The sequence below is a fragment of the Eumetopias jubatus genome, unplaced genomic scaffold (genome assembly GCF_037043125.1).
Source record: "Eumetopias jubatus isolate StellerSeaLion01/CBP00866 unplaced genomic scaffold, mEumJub1_p1.0 scaffold_11, whole genome shotgun sequence".
Taxonomy (NCBI): domain Eukaryota; kingdom Metazoa; phylum Chordata; class Mammalia; order Carnivora; family Otariidae; genus Eumetopias; species Eumetopias jubatus.
The window spans coordinates 91,384,139-91,396,420 of NW_028274817.1; the positions used below are offsets into that span (position 1 = coordinate 91,384,139).

General features: G+C 36.7%; 1 protein-coding gene across 5 annotated transcripts in view; it reads right to left on the bottom strand.

Annotated features, from left to right (window-relative positions):
• Window positions 1-331: 331 nt before the first annotated feature.
• USP9X (ubiquitin specific peptidase 9 X-linked) overlaps window positions 332-12,282 on the bottom strand; it is a 156,911-nt gene continuing 144,960 nt past the window's right edge. For all 5 annotated transcript variants that reach the window (XM_028113337.2, XM_028113338.2, XM_028113336.2 and 2 more), the window contains exons 40-45: window positions 11,905-12,125; window positions 11,727-11,815; window positions 7,251-7,407; window positions 6,882-7,094; window positions 6,439-6,534; window positions 332-4,252 (exon numbers count right to left, since the gene is read on the bottom strand). In XM_028113337.2, the coding sequence (XP_027969138.1) occupies window positions 4,115-4,252; window positions 6,439-6,534; window positions 6,882-7,094; window positions 7,251-7,407; window positions 11,727-11,815; window positions 11,905-12,125 (914 nt within the window). In that variant the 3' untranslated portion in view covers window positions 332-4,114. The remainder of the gene's footprint in view (window positions 4,253-6,438; window positions 6,535-6,881; window positions 7,095-7,250; window positions 7,408-11,726; window positions 11,816-11,904; window positions 12,126-12,282) is intronic.

Below are 12,282 nucleotides of genomic sequence, written 5' to 3' on the forward strand. Positions count from 1 at the left end.
GCAGATGAAATCTGCTGGAGAATTAACTGACTTGTCACTCCTATGACTCCCCTTAAAACATGTGACCTGCTGCACTTCTGATAATTTAAATGAACCTTGAAACACACACCAGAGTGTTTGCCAAGTCTCCATTTTAGACTGAACTGTTAAGTCAGCAATTAGATCACAACTCAATTTTTGAACTGCTTAGATGTGAATATACTTTGGAGATACAAAAGGAGGGCCAAATTCCTATTTGTAAACACTTCCCTTTTTAAGTTCCCATTAAATCTATTACACCTCTAAATTACCTGTTTAGATATATTTTAATAAATAAAAGGGAAAGCCGAAATTTAATTTATAAAGTTTTATTTTTGTATATGTGCTAAATCTTAGGAACTGTGGACAATCTTCAGTCTGTTGGCTTGTAAAAGGCTGAGAAGTGTGTGATCTGGGTGGTGAATTTCCTTTGGGGAATCTGGATCTCAAAAAAAAAATCATTTGCAAGTTTAAAACATGGTGCACGTTTCCCCCTTTTTTCTTACACCTATGAATCTGGAGGAAAAGCGCTACATTTCTGCAAATGTAAAATAATTGTTATACAGTCGGCAGCAAGTTCTTAATACATTTAGCACTTTTTGTAGTGATGTATCACACCCAAAACCTTATTTTTAAACACTAAACACTCATGTAGGTGCAGGACCAATTTTGGTTGAGCACTACTATAAAACCAGTACTGATTTTTTTTCTTAGTAACACAAAAAACGGGGTGGGGTGGGGCGGGAAGGAGGATGTTTTCCTTTCTCTGCAGTATGTAGTACCTTCCAGCTAGAGACAGACAAAGTTGGGCACTTCTTATAAGGAAAAGGCAATTTTCTTATCCAGTTAGAATTCTAAATAAGGCAGGATATATCCACCAAATTAACCACAAAATTCAGCAAAGTAAGAGTTCGTGGGAGAAGAGAAGCTGGAAAAATACCAAGAAAAAGTAAAAGGAACCATTTTGTTGGAGTAGTCATCAGAAAATTCACAGACTGTTGCTTTCATTTACAAACGTAATTTCAATAAAAAAAGGCTCCTCTTCTTTTTAACCACTACTAGGATTAAATACTTATCATTCACTAATAAAAGTTAATCATGAAAAAAATATAAAACATTTTAATTCTAAATTTGTATATATAATAGCTAAAAGACACAAGGTTGGGAAATTATGTTATTTCTGCCTCTACAATGCCGAGCATGAAAATTTGGTTGGTGGAGGGCTTAGAAACAGCAGCGATATGGTTTTTACCAAGTTGTGCACGGAAATACTTCGATCCAACAGGGCAAAGCCCTTGTTCACAGATTAACAATGAAAAATAGCTTTAGTCTTTACGTTAACAGATTCTATGGTCTTCTATGAAGTTATCATGCCATTTAGAATCCTGGGGGGTATTTCTTTGAAAGGAAGACTAGTGATTCTGAAACAAACATTTAAAGTAGGAATTATATATATGGCTCAAGAAATCAGTTGAGGGAGAATTAAAGATAGGCACTTTGAAGACTTGGAAGTTTAAAATGTGCCACTGATGTTCAGAAAAAAACCTCAACACCACCATGTTGCTTACAATAACATGCGCCTTAAAATTTCCGCTATGCTTGCTTAAGAAGTTAGAGAAAACAATTCACACAAACAAAAATAAATCTCCCTGTTCACTTTCCCTCGATCCTGGGCACAACACAGACGGCTCTTCCACAAATGGAGGGAAAAGGATTCACAAGCCCTCACCTGGCACAAGGGGAATTGTCAATTCAAAGCAACCAAGATGGGATCTCCCTCCAAGGAGAAAAATTCACAGCCTTTTCAAATGTCAAGTTTTTCGTGTTTAGGAAGTCATTAAAGTTTTTAAATTAAGTACATCACATACTTTGTTAAGGAGCAGGAAATACAAAAACCACCTCTCCTCATCTGGTGAGAAGGTGTATTTAAGGATAGCAAATTGTCCAAATAAAGTTAACCTATTTTGCTCATTGCTAAAGAGGCCTGGAATTGAGGAACTCAAACTACCAACTGGAACTGCAAAGTGTAGGACTTTTGCTCAAAGTTAAACTCAGATGTAATATACTTAAGGTAAAAACAGGATCTGTCTGGTGTCAAAATTTCCTATTACATAAAACCTAGAAGCACAAATGGACTATAGAGTACTGCAAATAAGATACCCAAAGCTTTATCTTAAATACCTGCCCCTTTTAATCACAAAATAAAGCAATTCTCAATTTTGTTTCTGCTTTGTTCAGTTCCAACTATAGCCTTTTTGACAAAACATTTTCCTATTAACTAAATTGTAAAAAATACAACCAAGCTTGTGCTCATTAAATATACATGTATATAAAAAACATACAAAAAGTACAAGATTATGTTAGGAAACTTTTACAGTGTCAACATCCTGTTTTCTCTAAATCTTTAGTCAAGGGCCAAAGGTCAAATCTTTCTGTGCACAAAAACTCGATGTGACTGAACTCCTGAATTCAGTGTCATGCCTAAGCATGCTATGCACAGAATTTTATTATGCAGTCCTCAAAAAAAAAAAGACAAAAAAAGGAAAAAAAGAAAAAAAAACAACCAAAAAACAAAAAACCAACCCAAAAACAAAACCAAAAACACACCACAGGACAAAAAGTTCTTCGTAAATCAAATTCTATTTGTGAATTCAGCAAAATAATTTCTATAAAATAAAACAGCAAAATATTTAAATAGAATAGGGTGGACTGTATCTGCAGGGGTATTTGGTTTTTAGACAGGTTCCAAAAATTACACACATTCAAGTTACCAATTCTCTTTTAAATACAGTATTAACTGATGAGTTCCTTATCTTTAATTAAATGTTTATGCTGAAATTATGATACCTCAATTAGATTGACTAACCACTAGTTTCCTTTTTAATCAAGACCCTGCTTTGAACATTCAAAGTTTTGGAATAATGGAAAAGGAGCTAGGACAATTCTTGCTTTCAAGTAAAACTGTGCCTCGAGCAGAAACTCAGCTAGACATCTTGGTGCAGTGGTGCTCCAAGTACTGTGGGATTCTGGTGACTTCCACTTCACTGGGGTCCAGCAGAAGGAAAGTTTTAGAAGATTCACCTAATAAGCTCTACCAAAGAAACAAAACAAGCACACCAAATACAGTCTTCTATTATGCTCCAAGCATCCTGGCATAGCAAATTTTTGCATATTTGTTTTAAATCTTTAAAAATTCCCATTACTGATACTTAAATTTCTTTATCCCACCCAGAGATCGAACTGTCAAACATCAGACATAAGCAACATGTGTGTAACTGAAAACCGCCTGTTTATCATATCACATTTCTCCCCTTGTTTTATATTTATATTCTACGTGTAAGAAGGAAAAGCTCTGAGCAAATCAGCTGTCACACTGGGACAACTGCTGTCATTATGGTAATTTTTTTCCTCATTGGCTACACTAACCTGGTGTGAAGCCATGCTAAATGTTACAGCATAACTATAGCTTCAAAGTGATTAAACCTAATATCAGAATTAAAAAGGCAATGAAAAAGATCTAGAAACAATGTTACATCACCAATTGTCCACATCAACCAAATAATTTAAAGGTTACCAGCCTTACATCATTGCTCATAGTAAAACTGACTCCAGTGGCAAAGAATTAACATGAAACTATTGGTGTGGTTGACATGGATGGGCTCTGTTTTGTTGCTGTTGGTTTATTTTTTTTTTTGTAAAGGAGTAGATCCAACTGCCACGAGGCAGGCAACACTGGTTGCAGAGTGCAGTGGGTAGAACAAGAAAATTAACTTGTAGTTTTTGTAGATCTGTGAGTCTCCTCAAGAAAAGTTTCTTGCTTAAGAATTAACAGTCAAACATTAATATACTATATACACCTTTGCCATTTACACATTAGCATCAGGCCATTTATTACAAAACACTATACACTTTCCACTGCAGGCGGGTTATATATTGACAGCAAATTTCTGCAGATAAGACAGTGAATAAACTCTCCACTCCATGTTATGATTAGGAATAGTTTTTCTAGTTTTAAATTATTAGCCAGACACAGAAAAAGGTTGGACTGTAAGGCCTGGGTGCACAGTCTTGATGGAACCAGTTAGTTATGTGCATTTCATTGATCCTTCGTCTGAGGTGGGGATACTTCTTCACTGCCTTCATAATTTTCTTGTGCTCGTTGGCCAGTTCTCTGAGGGTTGTTCATGTGATGTGCTGCTGGGCCTGTATATGGCTGTCCATGCACATGGTTATTCTGAGAGGGGAGGAGAGATCGATGTTAAAACTTTTCATATAGTAAACTTTAAAATCATGGGCTAAAATCTGTGGACACATAAACATTTCTTTTATTCCCGGAACTTACAAAGAGTAAATATCCTTAGGCTAATGGTGAGAAAGAAAAAACAAATTCGTTTCAAAGAGGAAAGCTAGGGACACCTGGGTGGCTCAGTTGGTTAAGCGTCTGCCTTCAGCTCAGATCATGATCTCAGGGTGCTGGGATCCAGGTTCCACACTGGGCTCCCTGCTCAGTGGGGAGTCTGCTTCTCCCTCTCCCTCTATTGCTCCCCCTGCTTATGCTCTCACTCTCTGAAATAAATAAAATCTTAAAAAAAAAAAAAAGCCTAAATGCAAACCCCGAAACCCCAAACAAAAGCAGTGTAGATCTGTATAAATCTTTACCTGAAGTGATTTTTAGTGCCCCAAATCATTTAGACCTAAGTCCAACAAATAAGGGATTACAGCCTGTTATTGTTTATTGTCAAAAACACTCACAATATGATTTGTGAGTTAGAACACATTTATTCTGACTCTTTCAAGCACCTGGAAAGCTTCTATATGATAATGACAAATCTGACTGATTGTGGTCATATGAGATCTGCATTAGCAACAACCTTTAACAGAATGGTGCTAATGAAAATACAGTATTAAAGAAACATGGACGAGCCAGGCATGATTAATATATGAGCTTTCTCAGGGCCAAGGTAAGTTTCTTCCTTGTAAATTTCATTTCTTAACCCTTTAAACCCATGAACCCTCATTTTTCTGTACATTCCCACCAGTCAATAAGATTTTAGGTCTTTCTATAATTTGTATTATGAAAATATGTTGAATATGCATTTTCTAATTATTGAGTATGCTTCTATTTCCACCCCCCCGGCCTTTTAAAGTAGGCTCCACGCCCAATCTGGAGCCCAACTTGGGCTTGAACTCACAACCCTAAGATCAAGACCTGAGCTGAGATCAAGAGTTGGACTTTTTAAAATAATTTTTATTGTTATGTTAATCAACATACATCACATCGTTAGTTTTTGATGTAGTGTTCCATGATTCATTGTTTGTGCTTAACACCCAGTGCTCCACGCAGAATGTGCCCTCTTCAATTCCCATCACCAGGCTAACCCATCCCCCCACCCCCTTCCCCTCTAGAACCCTCAGCCTGTTTTTCAGAGTCCATCGTCTCTAATGGTTCGTCTCCCCCGAGAGTTGGACTCTTAACCAGCTGAGCCACCCAGGCACCCCTCCATCCTGAAATATAAGAATGTCTTAAATAATGGTTCTGAAAGTATGGCTTCCAGACTAGCAGCAGCATCAATTACCTGGGAAAGAAATGTAGATTTTCTGGTTCCACCCCAGACCTAAATGAATCAGAAACTTGCAATCTGTATTGGAACAAGCCTACCAGGGGATTTTTTTTTTTTTTTTTTTTAAAGATTTTATTTATTTGAGAGAGAGAAAACATGAGCAGGGGGAGGGGCAGGGGGAGAAGGAGGCTCCCCGCTGAGCAGGGAGCCCAATGTGGGACTCGATCCCAGGACCCTGGGATCATGACCTGAGTTGAAGGCAGACATTTAACCGACTGAGCGACTTAGGCGTCCGCACCAGGGGATTTTGATGCTTGTTCAAATTTGAGCATCACTGCCTCAAAAGATCTGAATTAGTCACCTCTGGGTTTTAGAAAGGTTATCTAAATTTTATTTACTCATCTTACAGGAAATTTTACAGCAATCTATCAAATCCTTGATATTTTTCAACAATCTTGAGTGTCACTGAAGTCTTAGTTAGGCTACGTAACCAAGAACAATTTCCTTCATTGCCACATCTTCAAGTCTTTGGAATCCATTTGCAGATTCAGCCTAACAGGAAATGTCCTAATCCTTTGTACTAAATATTATCATTTTATGTTGACCTCAACTGCCACAGTTTTACTAAGTCTGAGTACAAATGACAGGCACCTATTTGACCAGGAAAACACCATAGGGGGAAGTTCAAACACATCCCATCGTGACCCTGCCCCAGCCATTCCTCTTTTGTTCATGCTCTAAAGGTAGTCTTGATAATCCCTTTATTACTTTGCAGTCACAACAAAAAATTCAGCCATTCTTTAAATAAAGCATAAAAATTGGTTCTAGGGGATAAAAACACAAACCAACCCCTATTTACCTGTTGATACTGAGATCCAGGTGAATGGGGGTATAATGGGGCATCTTCAGGTGGAGGTGACTCATGCTCATCTGGGGCATCTTGGTCATCTGGCTCCTAATTTTAAATATTTAAAAATAAACAATTATGTAGGCAAATTCATGTTTGAGTTTTTTGTATTTGAAATAAAATTTTAAAAACCTACAAAACTGACTCACAAGTTTCCTTCTACAGAAGACAAATTGAAACATGAAAAAACCTGATTTGGGTTCTCTTCAGAAAGACTACATTTCAGACAGTTTCAGAAATTTCTCTAAAAGGCTTTCTCATTAACTTAAGATTACATATAGTAAACACTAAAGCAAACAAAACCTAAACAAAATTTCTTTGATATTATCATTAATACATAAACACTGGCCTATAAAGTAACAAATTGCTTTCTTCCATTTTTTTTCTTTTTTTACCTCCTCTGGACAGAGTTCACAAGCTTTTGCAAGTGTCATCCTAGCACTATGTGATCTCTCCAAGAAATAACCATTTGATGTTTCATTGCTCTGCACTGGAGGAGACCAGTTGTTGTAAGTGTACTGAGGGTTGCCGGTGTATGGTCGTCTTTCAAGTTCATCTCCAAGCCATTCCACTGCCCAGGTCCACTTTCTTTTAAGATCTCCGTTGCCCTTCAAAAGAAAATAAAACCATGTATGGAAAAGGTTTTGGAATACTTCTTAAAGTTAACTTAAAATATAGTAACTCCAAATTCTTATTCTTTTCTTTAAAATGGAATCCCTAATTCTGATTCAGACTTCTACAAAATTGTAAGAAAAAACACTCACCTGCAGAATCTGGTAAGCAACAGGACAATTGCTAAAAAGAGCTACCATACATTTTATACACTGGTATGCTCTTTTTTGATAGTGATTCTTAGAGCGCTGGATTGTGTCAAACAGCCCATCTCGGTCATCTGGGATTCCTTTAAGTGCGTTATGAATTCTGAAAAAGAACCAAATATAAAATTAAAACTTGTAAAATCAAATAGCAGCCAACATTAACTGAGTGCCCACTATGTGCCACTCAATAAAGATCTTGGATGTCATGTCATCTAATGCTGGACAGCAGGTACTGTTATCGAGCCTCTGCACAGGTTAAGGAGAGGGGCGCAGAGAGGTCAAACAGCTTGCCCAAGGTCATACAGCCGCCTAGCAGTGTGTGCTCTTACCAACTTGTTACCAATCCAAAATGATTTTGCTAGGTATGTAATTCAAAGACACTACCAGAAGTGATTTGAGGACACCAAGAGTAATACAGACAAAGTCAACTAACAACTAAGTTTATGACTGCTGTACCTAAGAGTTTGCTTCAAGTCAGTTCCTTTTATAAAACTGCATTTCGGAAAGTAAGTAATCTGTGACTATGAAATGGTGATATAATTTGGAAGTACAAAACGAACCTGAATTCTAATAATGAGCTATGGCAAAACAATTTTCACCATTACTATAATATAGCTGATTGGCCAATGATCGATGATTTCCTTTCAGTTCTTGCCAAGCCTAACAGAATAATATATAATCAGTGATTTCTTGTTCTCCCCAATAAGCAATTTAAAAAAAGGACTCTTAGGGGCAAACTGTGCCTGTTTTCTTTGTGTTAAAAGCATCACCTGCCAGTAAACAAAATGTGGTATATATACAGAGTGGAATATTATTCAGCCTTAAAAAGGAATGAAATTGAGAAACATGCTACAATGTGTATTAGGTTTTTTTTTTTTTTAAATTTATTATTTTAGAGAGTGAGCAAGTGAGCAGGGGTGGGGGGCAAAGGGAGAGGGAGAGAATCTCCAGCAGACTCCCTGCTGAGCATGGAGCCCAACGTGGGGCTGATCTCATGACCTTGAGAAATCATGACCTAAGCAGCTATCAAGAACTGCACGCTTAACTGACTGAGCCACCCAGGCGCCTCTACAACACGCATGAGTCTTAAAAGGCATTAAGTAAAATAAGCCAGATAAAAGAGGACAAATATTGTATGATTCTACCTATATGAGGTACTTAGAATAGGCAAAATCGAAGAAAAAATAACAGTTACCAGGAGTGGGGGGAAAAGGGGAATGGGGAGTTATGGTTTAATGGGTACAGAGTTTCAGTATGGGATAATGAAAAAGTTCTGGAAATGGATGGTGGTGACGGTAACATAGTATTATGAGAATATACTTAATGCCACTGAATCTTACACTTAAAATGGCTAAAATGGTAAATTATGAACATTTTACAATTTTTTTTTTTAAAGATTTATTTATTTATTTGAGAGAGAGAATGAGATAGAGAGAGAGAACATGAGAGAGGGGAGGGTCAGAGGGAGAAGCAGACTCCCTGCCGAGCAGGGAGCCCGATGCGGGACTCGATCCCGGGACTCCAGGATCATGACCCGAGCTGAAGGCAGTGGCTTAACCGACTGAGCCACCCAGGCGCCCCGAACATTTTACAATTTGACTACAAAAAATAATAAAAAATTTACCTGCCTGCAATTCTACTGAGGTATAGCCAAGAGAATTGAAAACAGATGTTTAAAAACAAATGACATGTACATGAATGTTCACAGCAGCATTATTCACAATTGCCAAAAGGTAGAAAACAACCCAAATGTCTAACACAAAAGGACATTTTGTATGATTCCATGTATCTGAAGTGCCCAGGCAAAATCTGGACATTGTGCCTAGCCTATGGTCAGACAAATCCATAGAGACAGAGCAGATTAGTGGTTGCTGGGGGATGGGAGGTAAATTTAAGGAGTGACTGCTTAATTGGGTATGGGGTTTCCTTTTGGAGTGATGAAAATGTTCTGGAATTAGAGTGGTAATGGTTGTACATTGTGAATGTACGAAAAGCCACTGAACTGTATTCTTTAAAGTGATTAAAATGGTGAGTTTTATCTCCATAAAGAACATTACCTGTGTAGTCCATAATTTAAAAATAAACCAAAAGCCTTATATACCATAAATTTTATTTAATAAAATGTTCCAAATCAAAATGCAAGCTTTTTTTACATTGCATGCATTCATAAGATCTTTTGTTTGGAAATCATGACTCCAGCTATTCTGCAAGGTTTACTAATTTCAGACCAATCATACAAGCCTCTTGCTGTTTAATCTGAAACACTTCAGTGTATATTGTTTTTACCTTCAGTTTTGTCAAGTGATAATGAAGTGTTAAGCCATTCTTTCTGCCACATCACATTTTCTTCCCATTAGTTTTAACTGTTTTCAAATACTATTTTTATCTGTATCATCTTTGCCTGCCTTGTTCTCCAATGCCTGGTAGTGCCAAGCACATGGTAGATACTCCATAAATATTCAAACACTGCTTATCGAATGAACCAAAAGCTCACTATGAGAAAGTTATTTTCAAGCTTGGGCCAGTGATTCATAATAACAATACCTTACTAATCTCATTACACAAAAGTCAACTGTCCATATTTAATCCAGCACATGTGCCCTTACCATTATTGCTTGCTATAATGAATCAAGAGAGCTACGATATAACCAACTGGTTTAATGCTGTTAAGTGCTTACAATATTTTTTAAATGAAAAGAGGAAGTTAGACTCCATTAAAAACAACTTTTCTTTTTTAGGGGGAGGGAAGGACAAAGGGAGAGGAAGAGAGAGAATCTTGAGCAGGCTCCATGCCCAGCACAGAGCCCGATGCAGGGCTCAATTTCACAACCCTGAGGTCATGACCTGAGCCAAAATCAAGAATCAGACATTTAACCAATTGAGCCACCCAGGCACAACTAAAAACAACTTTTAAGAAAAGTCTCAAATCCTATAAAACCATATTGGGAAGGGTACTGGACAGTGCTCAAAATATATGCTTATAGTTTGGGAACTATTAAACTTTCTGTCTCATGAAAATTGATTTTTGGTTTGATGCTATTTTTACATTAATACAACTTAAATCTATGATAATTCTGGAGATAATTTGGAAATATTCACGAATTCTGACATTTGCAATCTGCACTAAGACTCAAAATTGTAAGTTTTAAGCATTTTGTCGTTACAGAGCTTGCTTTCAAGTTGCTGCTTTAATTACTGTATTGACAGACATAACATATATATATATAAATTTTGAACTTTCTGAAAATCAAGTATTATACTATCATTCATGTGGGGAGGGAAGTTATAAAATCTGGCAGAGTTGTCAACTAATTCCATACTTCACCATCACCTAGAATTCTTGGGATTAAAGATAATATATTAAACTTTATGGCAAAAAACGAGATGGAGGAATTCTGGAGGAAGCTTGAGGGATAGTTATGCTGGATATCCTCAGTTTAAAAAAAAAATTGCACTCAAATTCTCATATACTGAAAAACTAAATTTGATGTTCATTATTCACAGATTCCGTGTTTGTGATTTTGTCTACTTGCTAAACTTTATTTGTAATGGCAAATACATGGCGCTTTGGTGGTCATGTGCTGAGTGGAAAAAAATTTGGACCAAACATGTATGTTCCCAGCTTGATTCAGCTCATACTGCAAAGGAGTGTCCTTTTTGCTATTTAGTGAAACCCTTCCCACACTTTGTGCTTTTTGTTGATTTCATAGTTTAAAACGGCCCCCAAATGTGTAGTGAAGTGCTACCTAGTATTCGTAAGCCCCAAAAGGCTTTGTAGAGAAAACACTGCATTAAATAAGCTTTATTCAGACACAAGTTATTGTGAGTTCACTGTTAGAGGAGTCAGCAATGTATGGTAAGTAAGCTGTCTTTAAAAAGATAAACACACATTTAGAAAAAGGTTATGATAGATCGGTTGACAAAAATGTAACTAGAGACTTGCAGGAACCTAACCCTGTATTTCCCCTAGGAGCAATGGCTCCGCATTCCCTCATTCAGTGTTCACAGCGACTTTATAGAATATAGCTACCATGAATAACGGGAACTGACTGTACTTTCTTACCTAAGGACTATTTTTAGATAACCAAATGTGACCTCATATGACTTATTCTAAAACGAAACTTATCTTAAAATAACCCTAGCACATCATTAATGAAATTAAGATATTTACAAAAAGCCTATGCTGTCCTTAATTTAAAAAAAAAAAAAAATTGAAAGCCAGAAGTATTTAGCACGGGCAAAAATAAAAAGTGAAATCAAGTGAGGGAAGGGGGTTCTTTTTATTAATTCGTAAGCTTTTAAGGTTAAACCATTATTACATCTCCAAGAAGTAAAAAGAAAAAAGAAAAAGAGAGGAAAAAAAAGCGCTGACTGGCAATTTCAGTTAGTTTAAAAGTTGGGCAAGTAAAAACAAGGATCTACCTGTGAGTCTGCCAGGAGTCCTCAATCAGTAAGATCTGCAAAAGCAGATCCAAATAGGGTCGGAGTTCGTAAGTGTAGGAATATGCAACCTAAAAACAGGAAAAGACCCAGTGAATAACTTACTTAAAGGAATAACAAATCAAATTAGAGAGACATATGAATGTTTATTGTCTTTAACCTGCCAGAGAAGTTCACCGAGGACAGTAGATGAGAACTGAGGATTCTCCCAGCAGCAAAAACGAAGCAATTTGACAGTTTCCTCTGAGTTACTGCAGTCCTCAATGATTTTCTTCACATAACTTGTTCTCACAAATAAAATGTCTGCCACATTCTGCTGAATTGGCATTATAGGTTGTGATAAATTAGGATCACCAAAAGGATTGGGAAGAGGAGGATTACCTAGAATACAGATTTGTCATCAATGAAAAACTAATAGGCTTCTCCACAATAAAATAACATAGATTTCACCATAGAAAACAGCTTATGAATTTTGTATTTTAGAAAAATAACATTTTAAATCAATATTCCTAAGTACCATGAAGAAAGTAGTATTAGG